This window comes from Mesoplodon bidens (genome assembly GCF_964165515.1).
Source record: "Mesoplodon bidens genome assembly, chromosome: 7".
Lineage (NCBI taxonomy): Eukaryota > Metazoa > Chordata > Mammalia > Artiodactyla > Ziphiidae > Mesoplodon > Mesoplodon bidens.
Window position 1 is genome coordinate 62,300,079 of NC_138164.1, and position 18,848 is coordinate 62,318,926.

General features: G+C 38.7%; 1 protein-coding gene across 2 annotated transcripts in view; it reads left to right on the forward strand.

The window, feature by feature from the left end:
* Nucleotides 1-18,848, forward strand: part of UVRAG (UV radiation resistance associated) — a 308,009-nt gene that overhangs the window by 34,967 nt on the left and 254,194 nt on the right. For both annotated transcript variants that reach the window (XM_081240490.1, XM_081240491.1), the window contains one exon: nt 13,116-13,277. In XM_081240490.1, the coding sequence (XP_081096616.1) occupies nt 13,116-13,277 (162 nt within the window). The remainder of the gene's footprint in view (nt 1-13,115; nt 13,278-18,848) is intronic.

Below are 18,848 nucleotides of genomic sequence, written 5' to 3' on the forward strand. Positions count from 1 at the left end.
TCTTCATTGATTTGTTCATTGTTGTATCTTTAGTGCTTAGAGCATGCCTGGAACAAAGTAGGTGCTTGATAAATATTTGCTGAGTGAAATGATATTTTTTCTGTTAAAAACTTGTGGTTTTTTTTTTAACTCATTCTATAATTTTGTCACTTCTATTACTATTGAGTTTTTTTTAAAAAAATTAATTAATTTTATTTTTGGCTGAGTTGGGTCTTTGTTGCTGCGCACCGGCTTTCTCTAGTTGCAGTGAGCGGGGGCTACTCTTCGTTGCGGTGCATGAGCTTCTCATTGTGGCTTCTCTCATTGTGGAGCATGGGCTCTAGACGTGCGGGCTTCAGTAGTTGTGGCACACGGGCTCAGTAGTTGTGGCTCGTGGGCTCTAGAACGCAGGCTCAGTAGTTGTGGCGCACGGGCTTAGTTACTCCACGGCATGTGGGATCTTCCCGGACCAGGGCTCGGACCCGTGCCCCTGCATCGGCAGGTGGATTCTTAACCACTGCACCACCAGGGAAGTCCCCTGTCGAGGTTTTTAACTATTTGACTTACCAAACATCATAATAAATGATACCTTTGTATGTAGTTCTTAAGAATTTTATGTCTAGGGCCATTGCATAGGCTCCTTTCACTTGTTTTTTGGCGATAGCATTGCTCAGAAAGTTGGAAATGTCCTACTTTTGATAATGGGTACACTAGATATTTGCATAAATGGCTCAATTTATTCGGCCATGTTGATAAAAAGAAGAGCTTTTTGGTACTGATAATATCCTTTTAACAGTCCAAGACCATCCTGGATTTGGCCCCTGTCCACCTTTTCAACCTCATCTGCTAACAGTTTTCCTCACTCATTGTGTTCCAGGCTTACCTCATTTTTCCAGTGCTTCAAACATGCCAGACTTGTCTTGTTCCTTATGCCACAGCACCTGTTTCCCCACTTCTTCACTTGGCTGAATACTCCTTTGAAGTCTGAGCTATGTCACTTCAGCCAGGCCTTCTATGACTATTCTATCTAAAGTAGTTCCCTTTCCACTCTTTTTTTTTTTTTTTCGTTACGCGGGCCTCTCACTGTTGTGGCCTCTCCTGCTGTGGAGCACAGGCTCCGGACACGCAGGCCCAGCGGTCATGGCTCACGGGCCCAGCCGCTCCACGGCATGCGGGATCTTTCTGGACTGGGGCACGAACCCACGTACCCTGCATCGGCAGGCAGACTCCCAACCACTGCGCCACCAGGGAAGCCCCTTTTCCACTCTTTTTTACATCACCCTGTTTTGTTTTTTTTAGAGCATTTGTCACTGTTGGAAACTCTTGTCCATTTATCTATTATCTGTCTCCCACCTACAAGAACGCAAGTTTCATGAGAGCAGGAACCTTGCCAGTCTTGTTCTCCTCTGAAACCCTGGAGTCTAGAATATTGTAGATGCTCAGTGAATATTTGTTAGATGAATAAATGGATATCAGTGATGTGTTATATTTACAGAATCCTTTTACATATGTTGTCTTATTTTGATCCTTAGAACAACTTGTAAGGTAGAGGGGTTAGAGCTTAAGAAACTGACATCCAGAGAGACTCAGTGATTTTTGCAGAGTCACACAACTGAGGGACCAGAACCCCAGGTCCAGACCTTCCATCTTCAAGTCTCTACTACTCTTTCCTCTTCATCAAGCTGTCTTCACTGCTCAGCTTGTGGGATCTTAGTTTCCCCACCAGGGATTGAACCCGCGCCCTCAGCAGTGAAAATGTAGAGTCCTAACTACCGGACCACCAGGGAGTTCCCTATATAGGATTTTTTGTTTCAATTTAAATCAAGAGATACATTTTAAATGGCAGACTGAGCACATGTAGTGCCAATAGTGGGCCTAGCTGGAAAGAACTGATACTAAGAACAACTATTTTTAGGTTGTGCATTTAGAGACAGTGACACCTGATGACTGCCACCTGGTGGTCAAAGAGTGTAGGACCTTATTCATTTTAACATTTCTAAAGTCAGAATTTATCTTACAGTGGAAGAAAAATGCTTGTTAGAATTGATGCTAAATTGGAATATGTTAGATGGTAATAAATATAATGGAGTAAAATAAAGCAGTATATTGGAGTATCTGGCAGGGGTGGTTGCTGAATTTCTATGGCAGTCACATAGAAGATCTCATCTGAGCAGACACCTGAAAAAAGTGAGGGAACATACTGTGGACATAAGTGGGGAAGACTGTTTCAGGCCAAGAATCAGGAAAGTATGAAGGTAGGCGTGTACTTGAGGTTTTTAAGGAATGGCTAAGAAGTTAGTATGGCTGGAGTGAAGTGAGTGGTTTGAGATTTTGCTCAGCACGCATGACAAAGACAGGGGTAGGGGAACTGAGGATCAGGGCAGCAGAGGAAATGACCTGGAGAGACAGCAGGTGATAGTCAAGGGGTGGGTGGCATGAGGATGAGATTTTGGGAGGTAACAAAATTGGAAGCATCTAGTGGACAAGGACCCCCAACTTACTCATTTTTCTGTTTTCCAATGTCCCTAGCACAGTGAAGTCCAGTAAGTATCTACTGCAGTAACTGGAATAATCCACCGTTGATAGGCTGGATGGTGGAGATGTGACTCCAAATGATACATCAGAGTCCTGATTTCTTCTCAGATATATTTAGCATAGAACGATTAATGGTGAATATATAGTTCGACTTTTTTATCTCTGGCTTCAAGCTAACCATACCCTCCAAACCATTTGTTAACTTTCGGGAACTTTTTTTTGGTTCTGGGGGAAGTTAGATCCTTAATATTATCAAAGGGCCATTGGTTAATTTAAACAAATAATTGAAGCAATAAGAATGAAAGTAACTAAATTCTCTCAATTGGATTTTGTACATACACAAAAGTAGAGGTGAATCGTGTAATGAACCCACATGCACCATCTTTAACAATTATAAAGTTAGTTATTAGTTTTTTTGTTTTTTTTTTTACAAAAAAGGAGTTTTTACTTTTATTAGAAAATTAAAAATCTCGTGGTGGGAGGAAGAAGAGTGATAGCTAGTTCATATGTGTTTTGAAATATCTCTGTATGTGTGTTTCTTTAATAAACAGTTAACTACTCACTTGTGATTCAGGTAGTTTATTGGATGCATTGTATACGTTGTTTCTCATCCTGATAGCAATGCTACAAGGTAGGAGATATTCCTGTTTTATAGTTAAGGAAACCAGGGTTCAGAGAGGTTGAGGAATTTACTCCAGGTCGCAAAGCTGGTGGTGACTGGTAGAACCGATGTTCGAGAGCGCGAGAGCTGTGCTCTTTCACAGCACTGTGCTGCCTCCATTACATCAGTGATGGGCCTTGTAAGTGAATAAACAAAGTTCTAGAGCAGCGGTCCCCAACCTTTTTGGCACCAGAGACCACTTTCTTGGAAGATAGTTTTTCCACGGACTGGGGGGTGGGGGTGGAGGGATGGTTTGGGGATGATTCAAGTGCATTACATTTATTGTGCACTTTATTTCTATTATTATTACATTGTAATATATAATGAAATAATTATACAAGTCACCATAATGCAGAATCAGTGGGAGCCCTAAGCTTGTCTTCCTGCAACTAGATGGTCTCATCCGGGGGTGATGGGAGACAGTGACACCCGAATGTTGCTTATGTATGTTGCTTATGTCCAGTCTACTCCGTAAGGTGCAGCTTAATTGTCATTTGCCACTCACTGACAGGGTTTTGATATGAGTCTGCAGGCAGTTGATTTATTATGGTCTCTGTGCAGTCAAACCTCTCTGCTAATGATAATCTATATTTGCGGCCGCTCCCCAGCACTAGCATCACTGCCTCAGCTCCACCTCAGATCATCAGACATTAGATTCTCATAAGGAGCGCGCAGCCTAGATCCCTCTCATGCACAGTTCACAGTAGGGTTTGTGTTCCTATGAGAATCTAATGCCACTGCTGATCTGACAGGAGGCGGGGCTCAGGCAGTAATGTGATGTAATGGGGAGCGGCTATAAATATAGATGAAGCTTCACTTGCTTGCCCGATGCTCATCTCCTGCTGTGTGGCCTGGTTCCTAACAGGCCACGGACTGGTACCAGTCTATGGCCTGGGGGTTGGAGAGCATGTATTTTTAGGGAAAGCATGTGACAGAGTTATCAGAACCAAAACTTCTGTTGGAATTGTGACTGCCTGAGATATTTTTAAATCTTTGGGAAGAAAGTGAACAATATAAATACTTTTTATGAGTTACTGGCCTGAGGGATTCTCAAACAAGTATGTGTTCTAGTTGAATTGTGACTGAATGAATTAACATTTCATCTGTGTGTGTGTGTGTGTGTGTGTGAGAGAGAGAGAGAGAGAGAGAGAGAGAGAGAGAGAGAGAGAGAGAGAGAGGGAGGGAGAGGGAGTTGGCTCCTCTTGCTTATGCCATCTTATCTTACCTTGTGTTAAACTTCATCATCATTTTCTAACCTCTGTCTGATCAATTACATAATTTGGAGAAAGTCTAAGATAATTGACACATGCAATTATAGGACCAGGGAAGAACAGGATTCTATGGAAACATGTAGGAGTATCATTTATCTCAGTTTGAGGAGGGTGATTAGGAAAGGTTTCTAACAATAAGCAATTTCTAAGTTGAGACATGAAGGATGAATAAAGGTGAATGAGAGAGGGGGAAGAGAGTTTATTGGGCTGAGGAATAACTACTACTTATAAATTTAGTGTGCAATTCCTGAGAGTTATCTTGTATGTTTTGGGAAAATTGGAACAGCTTTTATGAATTCTTAGTCATGTTTCTTGTGACCATACATTTGCTATTGAGTGATAAAAATAGTGATAACTTGTTTGTGTTTTGAAAATTTTCTATATATGTGTGTTTCTTTAATAAATAAGAAGTATCAATTGAGCAGTGTTTTAGAGAAGTTGCCCAGGTAATAAATAATAATTTTAGATTCTCCTGGAGGTAAACTTTTCAAAGCTATAAATATCCTAATATTCTGCCACTGTACTTTCAGTGAATAAGATGCAGGTCCCTAAATGATGTTAGTATACTTGAATAATTTGTTCCATCTAGAAAATGGGCTGATATGTATAGGTTAAATATAAATCAAAATCATCTGGATTAAAAAAAATTTTAATTATTTTTTTAAAATTTTATTTATTTATTTAACTTTTGGCTGCGTTGGGTCTTCGTTGCTGTGTGCAGGCTTTTTCTAGTTGCGGTGAGCAGGCTTCTCATTGTGGTGGCTTCTCTTGATGTGGAGCACGGGCTCTAGGCGCGCGGGCTTCAGTAGTTGTGGCACGTGGGCTCAGTAGTTGTGGCTTGCGGGCTCTAGAGCACAGGCTCAGTAGTTGTGGTGCATGGGGTTAGTTGCTCCATGGCATGTGGGATCTTCCCGGACCAGGGCTCGAACCTGTGTCCCCTGCATTGGCAGGCGGATTCTTAACCACTGCACCACCAGGGAGGTCCCATGGATTTTTATAATAACATTATCGGGCAGTAGAGTCTTTGAATGTGTGGCAGATTGTATCTGTATCTGAAAGGACCAGCTCAGGAATGATTGCTCATTGTCTGGCAGCTATTTTATAAAAGCATAAAGGAAGGTCATTGTAATGAGAGGATTGACAATAGGCTCTACTGTATTAACGTTGTATTGGTTTAGAACAGAAGCCCAGGCCATCTATTCAACCACAAGAAACAACTTCAAAAGACTACTTCCCTTACAAAGGCTTTTAATTAGTTTTAGAATGAAGTATTTAAGAATAACTAATATAATAACTGCCCCCCAAATCATCCCACCCCTTATGCAATATGGCCCTTCAGATATAATCACCAGGTCTTTCTTTTTTTCACTTTGGAAAGGGGTGGTTATTTCATGCTTTTTCTGCTGAGGATTTGAAATTATACTCATTCATATTTTAGAGCACATATATTGATACTTTTGTTGAGAGGTGATCTTACACATAGCGGAGTAAATGGCTGTCTTTTCAGGTGGTTGTAATCTTCCAACTCCTGCTCTTTAGGCTTTAGGGCCTGAAATGACATCGTGAAGAGATAGCTTTATTTGTTTTACTTCTGTAGGTGCCTCTTTGTAAGATGCTGTATTTTTTCCATTATTGGGTCTTTAAAAATTTTTGTTTTATTACTTTGTATTGAGATATAGCACATATTACAGTAAAGGGCACAAATAATAACCTGATGACTCTTCAAAGGGAACGGATCATTTAACCAGATCAAGAAGCAGAACATTATCTTGTGTTCTCCCTCTAGTTACTACCTCCTCCCAAAGAGCACCACTATCTTGACCATAGATTAGTTCTGCTTGTTATTGAACTTTTGTATGGCGTATGCTTTTTTGCTTAGCATATTTGTGAGATTCATACACATTATTCATTAATTCTATGTGTACGTGTCCTTTGGTGAATATGTGTATGTATTTCTGTTAGGTATATCATTAGGAGTGGAATTAAGTGCCGGATCATAGGTTATTTTCAGCTTTAGTAGATACTGCTAGTTTTTCAAAGTGTTTGTGCCAGTTACATCCCTATCAGCAGTGTGAGGTTTTTAGTTGCTCCACATTCTTGTCCAAACTTGGTATTATCTGTTTTGAAAATTTTAGCCATTCTGGTGGGATAGTGGTATTGTATTATGATTTTAATTTACATTTCTTCATATACTATTCTGATTGATCACCTTTTCCAGTGTTTATTGGCCGTTCAGATATTCTTTTTAAAATAAATTTTTTGGCCACGCTGTGCAGCATGCGAGGTCTTAGTTTCCTGGACCGGGGATTGAACCCATGCCCCCTGCAGTGGAAGCACAGAGTCTTAACCACTGGACCACCAGGGAAGTCCCTACATATTCTTTTTTTTTAATTTATATTTTTATTTTTATGAAGTGTCTGTTCTGGAGAAACATGCCAATTAATGCCAATAAAGAATAAACAAATTCTGTGCAAGGATTTGACTTTTTAAAAAATAAGTTTATGGGATGTACTCAATCTAATTTGATAGCTTACGTAGTCCTTTTTTCATGCTTCCTGTTTTTGATTATGTAAGGATTTGTGCAGTTGGTTTGTTGAATTCTCCTCTACCCTGTTATTTCACTCATGCTCTGTGAGTATATAGCATTTTTGTGATCCCAATTCAGTGTGGAGAGGGACTTCTTGTAGACATAAGTATGGCCTGGGTCTGGGCTTTGAATTATGTTCTTGTCTCCCTTTAAGACTGCCAAAACCAAAACATCAAGTTTATATAGGTCGGCAAATGCTTTTAAGAGAAAAGCCCTCTCGATTTACACTTGGGGTTCTAGCTTTCCTTTTTGGCTTGGAAAAGCTTTGGTGATGATGGTGGTTATTATTATTTTAAAAATATTTTAGCCAGCATTTTTAATTGTTTTCAGTGGGGTGATTGTCTAGCCTGCCATTATCAGAAATGGATGGTTCCCTTCCATTCATTCCTTGGGCCATGTGTTAAATCTAGTCTTGCTGTTTCATAGTTACCCATCATGTTTTACCCAAAATATTATCTTTCCTTATTGCCTGTATTTTTCAATAAATTTTTCTAAGAATAACTTTGGCTTCTTAAAATAATTAAGACTGCCTTCAAAGAAAGATTTTCTATTATCAAATATTTCAGTGTGTATTTCCTACAAACAAGGACAGTCTCTTACATAATCACATTAAAATGATTAAAATCAGGAAAGCGTAACATGGACACAATACAGTTATTAACCACAGTCCGTCATCCTCCACCCCCAGCTTAACTGAGGTATAGTTGACAAAAATTGTATATATTAAGGTGTACAATGTGATGTTGTGGTATACGTATATATTGTAAAATGATTATCCAAAATTAAGCTAATTAACATACCTATCACCTCATGTAGTTACTGTTTTTTTTTGTTTTTTTGTTTTTTTGGTAATGAGAACACATTACTCTCTTAGGAAATTTCAAGTATACAATGTGGTATTATTAACTATAGTTACCATGTTGTCATTAGATTTCCAGAATGATTTCATTTTGCAAAACTGCAACTTTGTACGTTTTGGCCAACATCTCCCTGTTTCTCCCAACTTCAACCCCTGGCAACCACCATTACACACCCTGTTTCTATGAGTTTGACTTTTTTAAAAGATTCCACATGTAAGTGATATTATGCAGTATTTGACTTTCTTTTTCTGACTTACTTCACTTATCATACTATGCTTCAGGTTCATCCATGCTGTTGCAAATGGCAGGATTTCCTTTTTTAAGGCTGGATAATATTCCATACATATATATGCTACATTTTCTTTATTCAGTCGTCTGTTGATGGACACTTAGGTTGTATCTATATCTTGACTGTTATGAATAATGCTGCAGTGAACATGGGAGTGCTTCTATCTCTAAGACACTGTTTCATTTCCTTTGGATATCTACCCAGAAGAGGGATTACTAGATCATATGGTAGTTCTATTTTAAATTGTTTTGAATTACCTCCATACTGTTTTCCAGCTGGTTGTACCAGTTTACATTTCCACCAATGAATTCCTAGTCCTTATTCAGATATTGTCAACTCTCCAGGACTCAATTCAGAATCACTCTGTCTTTAGTTGTCATGTTGCTTTATTCTTCAGTCTGGACGGTTCTTTAGTCTTTTTTGGGGTGTTTTTGACTTCAGCATTTAAAACCATACAGACCAGTTATTTCATAGACTGTCTTTCAATTTGATTGACTGGTGTTTCCTCATGATTAGATTCAGGCTATGCATTTTCGGCTGGAAAACTATAGCTGTAATACTGTATTCTTTTCAGTGCTTTGGTTTGGAAGGCACCTGTTGTTGGTTTGTCCCAATATTGATGTTAACTTTTGTCAGTTGATTAAGGTAGTGCCTGTCAGGTTTCTCCACTGTGAAGTTATAATTTTTCCATTTATAATTAATAAGTGATTTGTTAGGGAGAAACTTTGAGACTTTATATATCCTGCTTCTTATCAACTGTTCGTTTACCAGTTTTAGCATCCATTGGCAATTTTCTCATTCCCATCTTTCAGACTTTTATATTTATTAATTAGCATTCTGTCTTTATTTCCCATTTAATTAATTATTAATTAATTATTAATCTATGTCATTATGGATTCAAAGATTCTTATTTTATTCAATGGGTTATAATCCATTGCTGTCATTATTTATTTTGTTGCTTAAATTATCCCACATTGGGTTAGTGAAAGCCCTGTGAATTGATTCCTCTTTCCTTTTGATATGTCCACATCATTCTTTGAGTACTTACTTACATTCTGGCACGAGATGTTCCAGACTCATTTTGTACTCTTCCTGCCACAGCCCTGGAATCAGTCTCCCCAAGGAACCCTTGGTTCCTTTTAGTGAGAATGCTAATTAGACAGCAAGATCTGAGCATGCTCATTGTTACTAGTGTGCTCATTACTTCTAGACTTTTTAAGGGACTGAGCTAGGAAATACACATACACACACACACACACACACACACCCTATATCTATTGCTCTATCTATCTGTGTATCGATCTATCTTTTAAAAACCATGCATTCATACCAACATCTCCATTTTCAATCCAACTGAACTCTCAGTTCATTTGTAACTCCATTCTCTGACAGTGAAAAACCTGGCTTCCACTGTCCTCAACATCTTTACTCATGCTTAGAATACACAGAAAGTGGCTTTAGAATTGCTAATCCTTACCACTGTAAGAAGCAGACCTATACATTAGAGTTCAGTGTTTACAGTTTTTTTTCCCTGAAGTAAAAGTCATATACAATGAAATGCACAGATTTTAACTATGTAATTTGCTGAGCTTTGATAAGTGCATACATACCTGTCAAGATATGTACATTTCCGGGCTTCCCTGGTGGCACAGTGGTTGAGAGTCCGCCTGCCGATGCAGGGGACACGGGTTCGAGCCCTGGTCCGGGAAGATCCCACATGCCGCGGAGCAACTAAGCCCGTGCGCCACAACTACTGAACCTGCGCCCTAGCGCCCGCGCACCACAACTACTGAAGTCCGCGCACCTAGAGCCCGTGCTCCGTAACAAGAGAAGCCACCACAATGAAGAGTGGCCCCTGCTTGCCGCAACTAGAGAAAGCCCGTGCGCAGCAACGAAGACCCAACGCAGCCCCCCCCCAAAATAATAATAATAATAAAGATATGTACATTTCCTATCATTCCAGAAAGTTCCCTTGTGCCCAAGCCCTCCCCCCACAAGAGGAAATCAGTTTTCACCACAGATTTGTTTTGCCTTTTAGAACCTCATATAAATGGAATCATCATGCAGTATGTTTTTTTTTTTCATATTGTTTTACATTTTTGCCTTGCCTTTTCAGCTATACTTCTTTGCATTGATTTTTTAATCATTGCTTTAGGGATTACTGTATGTACTCTTAACTACTTCATGTAAAACAGGAGAACCTGGCAACAGTATAGTTCCAGTTGTCCACCTTGTCTCATTTGTGCTATTACTTTCATATTTGTGAACCTATACATATGTTATAAAACCCTTTATACAGTTATAGCTTTTGCTTTTTTTGTTGTTGTTGTTCCCATATCCCCTCCCTCTTGCGTCTCTCTCCCACCCTCCCTATCCCACCCCTCCAGGCGGTCACAAAGCACTGAGCTGATCTCCCTGTGCTATGCGGCTGCTTCCCACTAGCTATCTACCTTACATTTGGTAGTGTATATATGTCCATGCCTCTCTTTTGCTTTGTCACAGCTTACCCTTAGCTTTTGTTTTAAACAGACATATATGATATAAATAAAATAAGAAAAATACATGGTCTTTTATATTTACTCCATGTTTACCATTGCCAGTGCTTTTTATTCCTTCTTAAAGATCCAGGTTTCTATCTGGTGTCATTTCTCTTCAGCCGGAAGAACTTCCTTTAACATTTCTTGTAGTACAGGTCTGCCTGGTTATTCCTAGACCTTAATGTTTATCTTCATTTTTAAATGAAACTCTACCCCTATCTAGGAGGGTTGCTAAAACAATTATGGTGGGATAGAGACTGGGGGTCATGTAAGAATGGAGTTCTGTTCATCTTAGGTTGAAATTCTTGGATGGTGTGGAATCAGAATAAAGCTGATTGCACAATGTATTTATTGTGTTATTATCATGCTATTTATTGATAATCTTTTGGTGTCCTCAAACATCCATTTTGGTTATTGGACATTCATTCACTCATTCAGCAAATATATATTTTTAAATTAATTAATTAATTTATGGCTGTGTTGGGTCTTTGTTGCTGCGCGCAGGCTTTCTCTAGTTGTGGCGAGCAGGGTCTACTCTTTGTTGTGGTGCGCAGGCTTCTCATTGCGGTGGCTTCTCTTGTTGCGGAGCACAGGCTCTACGCACGTGGGCTTCAGTAGTTGCGGCATGTGGGCTCAGTAGTTGTGGCTCACAGGCTCTAGAGCACAGGCTCAGTAGTTGTGGCGCACGGGCTTAGTTGCTCCGCTGCATGTGGGATCTTCCTGGACCAGGGCTCGAGCCCGTGTCCCCTGCATTAGCAGGCAGATTCTTAACCACTGCGCCACCAGCAGCAAATATTTATTGAGCACATAGCAGGTACTTTTCAAACTTTGGGGATCTTGTGGTAAACAAATCAGGCAATGTCCCTATCAGAGCTTTTATTTTATTGATTGATTGATTGATTGATTGATTTTGCGGTACGCGGGCCTCTCACTGCTGTGGCCTCTACCATTGCGGAGCACAAGCTCCAGACGCGCAGGCTCAGTGGCCATGGCTCACGGGCCCAGCCACTCCGCAGCATGTGGGATCTTCCCGGACCAGGGCACGAACTTGTGTCACCTGCATCGGCAGGCAGACTCTCAACCACTGCGCCACCAGGGAAGCCCAGAGCTTTTATTTTAATGCAAGGAAATCAGACAATAGAAATACACAAGTGAAATACATACAAGTGAAAAAGATAGATCAGACGTAAGTGCCATGAAACTGGAAGTCATGTTCCCACTCTTGAAATGTCAACAGCCAAACCCACAAAAACACATACATCAATATATCCCCTAAAACAAAAACACTGCCCTAGTCTGTCCCCGCTTTGGTCAGGAGGAAAAACTGACACAAAGCAAAGACTAGTTACCCTTATATGAGGACCTTTTGATTTACTGATTTGTGTAATATGAAAATTGATAATTTAATGAGATTGATTATAGTTACATTCAGCAATGAAAGCCCTAACATTTAATGTAAGGGAAATAAATGAAAGTAAGTAATGGATGCATTGTAGTTCACGTCTATTGATAATATTAAAGCCCCTTCACTTTTTCACTTTTCAGAGAATGTTTCAACTATCTGGATAATCCTCTTAATGAAAAACAAAGTTCTTTCAGAGAATGTTTCAACTTTCTGGATAATCCTCTTAATGAAAAACAAAGTTCTTTCAGAGCATAAAGTTGACCATGCCATTCTTAACCTTAAAAGCTTTCAGTGGCCCCACGTCTTGTGCACAGTAAAGTACCACCTCCTTGGCAAGGAGTCTCGTGTTGGTCTCTCCAGCTCTGCGTCCTGCCGCTCTCGTGTTGTGCGCTCCAGCAGTTGTCTTAGTTCCCTGACCACACTGTGCTATTTCACCTCTGAGCCCTTATTATTTTCCCTTTGCCTGCAATTCCTTATTTTAATCTGGTGAACTACTGTTTGTCCTATAAAAGCCAAGTTTCATAGCCTGTGTGCTGTCTTTCCCCTGTTCCTTCCAAGTTTATTATTGCCTCCTGTGCTACTTTGTAACCTTTTGCATATTGCACTTTTCATGAAACAATGTAATTATTTAAAGAGAGGTTTGAATCCAGCAACAAGTTGGAGGTACTTTGAGGGCATCGTGTATAAGTTGCTTCTTAGTAATTGTGTATTGTGTTGAATAAATAAATGAATTACCATAGGAAGCCATGTTAATGAGAGATTAGAATATATGCTCCTTCTATTGACTATAATAAATAAGCAGAGAAATTAAAAACTACCGATATCACCCTCTTTATGTTAATTGGAATGTCTTCTTCACTTAAGTTTGCAATTTAATATATTTATGAGTTCTTTTGGTTAAAGAACAAAATGATGTACAACCTAACTGAAATAACTGTAAACCGTAAACATTTAGGGTCTTCCTAAAGCATGTTTTCATTTCCATCAACAGAATCCAACATGGCGGAGTCTTGATTTTGGAATAATGCCGGACCGTCTCGATACATCTGTGTCTTGTTTCGTGGTGAAGATTTGGGGTGGAAAGGAGGACATCTACCAGCTGTTGATTGAATGGAAAGTCTGTTTGGATGGGCTGAAATATTTGGGTCAGCAGGTAATTTTTAGACTGCAGTTTCAGGTAGTTGTCTTCTCTAAATAAACAGTCTAGCTTTTTCTGTTGAATCTTCTGATTCTACATTTCCTATTATAAAGAGAGACCCTTTATGATTGTTCACTTACTTACAGAAATTTGAGTCATTGCCAGGTTTAAAAAATGACTGAAAAAATTTATGAAGAACTGCCTTAAGCTGATAATTTAAGAGGATTTTTTTGGGGGGGGCAGGTAGAAAAGAATATGCTTTCTCATAGCACTCTGCTTGTTCTGTCTTATTGGATGTTTCCCCTAGAATCTGAAAATTAAGTTGAAAATAAGCACCTCTCTTATGACCAGTAGAGTGGGGTTATTCCAAGAATAAGAAGAGCTACTGTTTATTGAGCACAGGGATGACAAATGCCTGGCTCATATACTGCTACCCATTCCCCATGACTGATGTAGCTAACTCATCATAGCACTCTTCTAGCTGAGCTCAGAAGTAGCTCCATAATCCTTTCTAACACAGTGTTCCAGGATGCAACTAGAAATATATCAGAATTGCATCTGCAATGAAACCTGTTTGCCATTCCCAGACATAGGTAATTACAGTTAATGTTTATAGTGACCTTGTGAAGGTTGATATTATTGCCCATAGTTTCCTGATGGGAAAATTGTGCCTCAGAGTTAAGAAACTATCAAGATCACACTGCTAGGTGGAGCTGGGATTTAAATTAGGCCTGACTTTAAAATTCATTCTCTTTGTGCTGTACCACACTGGTATATACATGTAGTCCTTGGTAACCACTCAGGCCACATTGGAATAAATGCCATTTCTATTTTGTGATACCTGTGGGACTACTGATAAAGGTAACCCTAAAATGTTAGTTATATCTACAAACATCCTTCATACTTTTTACTATTTATTCAGTATATACTTTCTGGTATGTTTCTTTTAGAGAAACAATTCTACATTTTTCTTTTTCAGATTAAAAAAAAAGCAAAACAGCTCTTCCCTTATTTTGCATACTATACTTTATTTTGTGTTCTTTTATAGTGACCAGAACAATGCATGCAATGAATATTTTGCTTAACTAAATAATAACCTGCTACAAATTCTGTTTTATTTTAATTTTTTTTCTTTTGTTTTAGGGCTGGTCTTAATTAAAACTCATGAAGTGTAATGACTTGTGGCTTAGGGTCTTTCTCCTCTCTTTTAGTACCAAATGCTTGTTGCCTTTAGCTTAGCTAACCAGCCCTGCCCTGAGGCACGTACTCTTTCTATCTTGCTACATGCTGGAGTTGGCTCTCTGTGTATAGATTATGATATTAAACACTTGTTTACGTTGTGTGGGGGTGGGGCTTCTTAACATTAGAGTTGCAGGGCTATAGGCTTGTAGGGGAGGGTTTTTTTTTGGCCAGAGAAGATGGCCTTCATCATGCTTTTCAGTTCACACATTCCTTAGGTGGTTGTCTTCTTAAAATACCCAGCTGTGCTTATGTCTAACTTACCCTAATTTCAGAGAGTTAGCATTCAGGCGTCTTCTTACAAAGTTGGTTATGTTGGTATCGCAGAGAACAAGAGAAAGAGAAAACATTTTTCTAAGCCAACTAGGCACTTAATATCCTTGTAGAAAGTCACTTATGAAATAGGTATAACAAGTAACAGGCTACTAGAAAATCAGATATAATAGAATTACAGATTTTTAGAGGAAAGAAAGGCTAAGATGTGTAAGGTTAATAGCCAGAATCACTGAGGTTCATTGATTGGTCATCTGCTTTCTAGCAGGCATCGTTCTTAGTGTTAAGGATCCAGAGATGAGTCAGATAAGGTTCTTAGACCTGGTAAACTGATGATCGATGAATACCTGCAAAGAGAGCTATGGGAGTATGTTTAAGAGGTATGTAGACAAACCTGGATAGAGTCAGGGTATGGATGACTTTTGAATGAAATTTTTTTAAAAGTTAGGCTTTTTTGAGGTATAATTTACATACAATAAAATTTACCCTTTTAATGTATACAGTTCAATGAGTTTGACAAATGTATGAAGTAAGTAACCATCACTACAATGAATAATGCTGCTGTGAATATTTAAATATAGGTCTTTGTGTTGACATAAGTTGTCATCTCTCTTGAATAAATACCCAGTATTGGAATTTCTGGTTCTAATGGTAAGTGCTATGTTGAAATTTATAAGAATCTGTGAAACTCTTTTTTCAGAGTGACTGTCATTCTGCCTTCCCATCAGCAATGTATGATAGTTCCTTATCTTTGTAAGGGCTTATTATTGTCAGTCTTTTTAATTTTCACTATTCTGATAAAGTGGTATCTCATACTGATTTTAATTTTCCTAATGCTGAAATGATGTTGTGCATTTAAAAAATATGTTTATTTGCCATCAATCCCCCTACCTTCTTTTTTTGTGAAATGTTCATTCAGATCTTTTGCCCATTTTTTATTTGCTTGATTGATTTCTCATTATTGTGAGTTGTAAAATTTCTTTAGGTGTTCTGTATGAGTTAGTCCTTTATGAGATATATATTTTCCAAATATTTTCTGCTAATCTGTGGCTTGTCTTTTGATTTTTTTAAGTGTCATACTTTTTGTTTCTTAGATCTAAGACGTCTCTGCCTAACCCAAGAGTACAAAGATTTTCTTTTATAAAGTTCTTCTAGAAGTTTTATAGCTTTAAGTTTTAGTTTTACATTTATGTCTATGATCCATTTTGAATTAACTTTTATATAAAGAGCAAGATTCATTGTTTTGTAGGTGGATGAACATTTGTTCCTATATTCTTTGTTGTAGAGGCTGTTATTTCTCCATTGAATTACCTTGTCTTTGTTGAAAATCAGTTGTTGAAAATCATTTATGTTGATCTATTTCTGGACCCTCTGTTCTGTTTCATTGATCTACATTTCTGTCCTTATGCCAGTACCACCTTATCTTGATTACTGTAGTTTTATACAGTCTTGAATTCAGGTAATATGAATCCTCCAACTTTGTTCTTTTCTCAAAACTCTTTCTGGCCTTTCTAGATCTTTTGCCTTTACATATATACTTCAGAATTAGTTTTTCAGTTTCTACAAAAATCCTGCTGTGATTTTGATACGTGTTGAATCTAAGAAAATTTGGGGAGATTTGACAACGTAGTGTTGAGTGTTTCAATCTACGGACACGATATAATCTCTCCATTTGTGAAAATCATCTTTGATTTCACTCATCAATTATTTGTAGTTTTCAGCATACAGATCTTACACATATTTTGTTAGATTTGTACCATGGATTCCATGTTTGTTGATGCTAATTTAAATGGTATTCCTTTTTAAAATATTCCTATTTCCAATTTTTGTTCCTTGCATATAGAAACATTTCTGTTTTGAGCTTGTATTCTGTGACCTTGGTAATAAATTCACTTATTAGATCCAGTAGACTTTTATATTGTGGATTCATTTTGTAGATTGCCAGGTAGGCAGTCATGTTGTTTGTGAACAGAGAAGGTTTACTTTCTTCCTTTCTAATGTTTATGCCTTTTTCATTTTGTTTCTTATTTCACTGGTTAAGACTGTTGAGGTACAATGTTGGATAGAAATAAGTAGAGTAGGCATCTTTGTTTCGTTGCTATTCTTGAAGGAAAGCAGTCTTTTCACTATTAAGAATTAATACTGGAACTGCACCTCAGATGGGACTCGAACCCACAACCTTCCAACTGAGACTGCGCAACTCATCTCGGGACTTAATGAAGCTTAGGTTCCTTATGTCTTTGATGCAGAAGGAATTCAGCGAGAGGCAAAGTGATTGGTAAGAAGTACATTTATTAATACAGGATGCTTGTGAAGGATACAAGTGGGAAGGCAAGAGGGCTCTGCCCCGAGAACTACGTGGACTACATTTTTATAATCAAAGGAAAAGTGGGGATGGAGAGAAGACCACCGTCCTCCTCTTCCCTTGTAAAGATGCTGCAGGAAAATGAGGCACAAGAGGGTGGTCATGTCCCAGGTCTCGGGTGAGTTCCTGGGACAGTCCTTGGCTTCATGCAGGAAAGAATTCAAGAGTGAGCCATAGTAAGTTGAAAGCGGGTTTATTTAGAGTGATACGCATTCCATAGGTAGAATGCAGTCTGTCTCAAAAGGTGAGAGCAGCTCTGAAATATGGGGTGGTTTTTATGGGCTGGGTAATTCCATAGGCTAATGAGTGGGAGGGTTATTCCAACCATTTTGGAGAAGGGGCAGAGATTTCCAGGACTTGGGCCACCGCCCACTTTTCGCCCTTTTATGGTCAGCCTTGGAACTGTCATGGCACCTGTGGGTGTGTCATTTAGCATGCTGATGTATTACAATGAGCGTATAATGAGGCTCAAGGTCTCCTGGAAGTCAAACCTTCTGCCATCTTGGGCCTAGTTGGTGCTAACCAGTCTTTGTTGTATTCAGTTTTCCTCAAAGGCTGTGTCATTACTTTTTGTTTGTTTGATCTGTTTGTTTGGTGGCATCTTGTGGCTTGCAGGATCTTAGTTCCCTGAATAGGGATTGAACCTTGGCCACAGCAGTGAAAGCGCTGAGTCCTAACCACTGGACTGCCAGGGAATTCCCAAGACTGTGTCATTATTTTAAAGGTTGTGCCCTACTCCCTTCCCTCCTGTCTCACTATTAGCCATAAAATTTTAAGACACTTTGTTAGGTTGAGGAAGTTTCCTTTCATTTGTAGTGAATTCGATTTGCTAATAGTTTGTTAAGACTTCTTTCACCTATGTCCATGAAGGTTATTAGTCTGTACTTTTCTTGCAATGTCCTTGTGTGGTTTAGTATCGGAGTAATGCTGGCTTCATAAAATGGATTGGGAAGTGTTACTATTCTTATATTTTCTGGAGGAATTTGTGTAGAATTGTTATTATTTATTCCACAGATGTTTGACAGAATTCTTCAGTGAAGCCATCTGGTTGTTAAGATTTCTTTGTGAGAAAGTTTAAAAGTATGACTTCAATTACTTTATTAGCTGTGGGGCTGTTTAGGTTATCTCTAAATTCCTAAGTGAGCTTTGATACTTCATCTTCCAAAGAATTTGTCAATTTCGCGTACGATTTCAAATTTATTGGTGTAAAATTTCCCACAGGGACTTCCCTGGTGGTCCAGTGGTTAAGACTCTGTGCTTCCATTGTAGGGGGCATGGATTCCATCCCTGTCCGGGGAACTAAAATCCCACATGCTGCGAGGTGCGGCCAAAAAATTAAAAAAAAAAATTTCCCACAATATTACCATATCCCTTTAAAGAATGTAGGATATATAATGATCCTTTCCTATTTCATTCTTGCTGTTGGTAATTTCTGTCTTCTCCCTTTTTCTCTTGATTACTCTGAATAGAGATTTATCAGTTTTATCAGCTTTTCAAAGATCTAGTGTTTGGTTTTGCAATATTGTGTTTTATAAGAAATATATATATTTGATGCACAGTTCTTGGCTCACTTCTCCAAGAACTCTTGGAATTTCCTAAGTGTTGAACGTGATCAAGGTGTCTTTTGTTATGTTAATGAGGTGACTTTTGAAAAGCACCTACGGCTGGGGGCTGGTTGCCCATGGAGCAACACATGATAAGAGGATTAG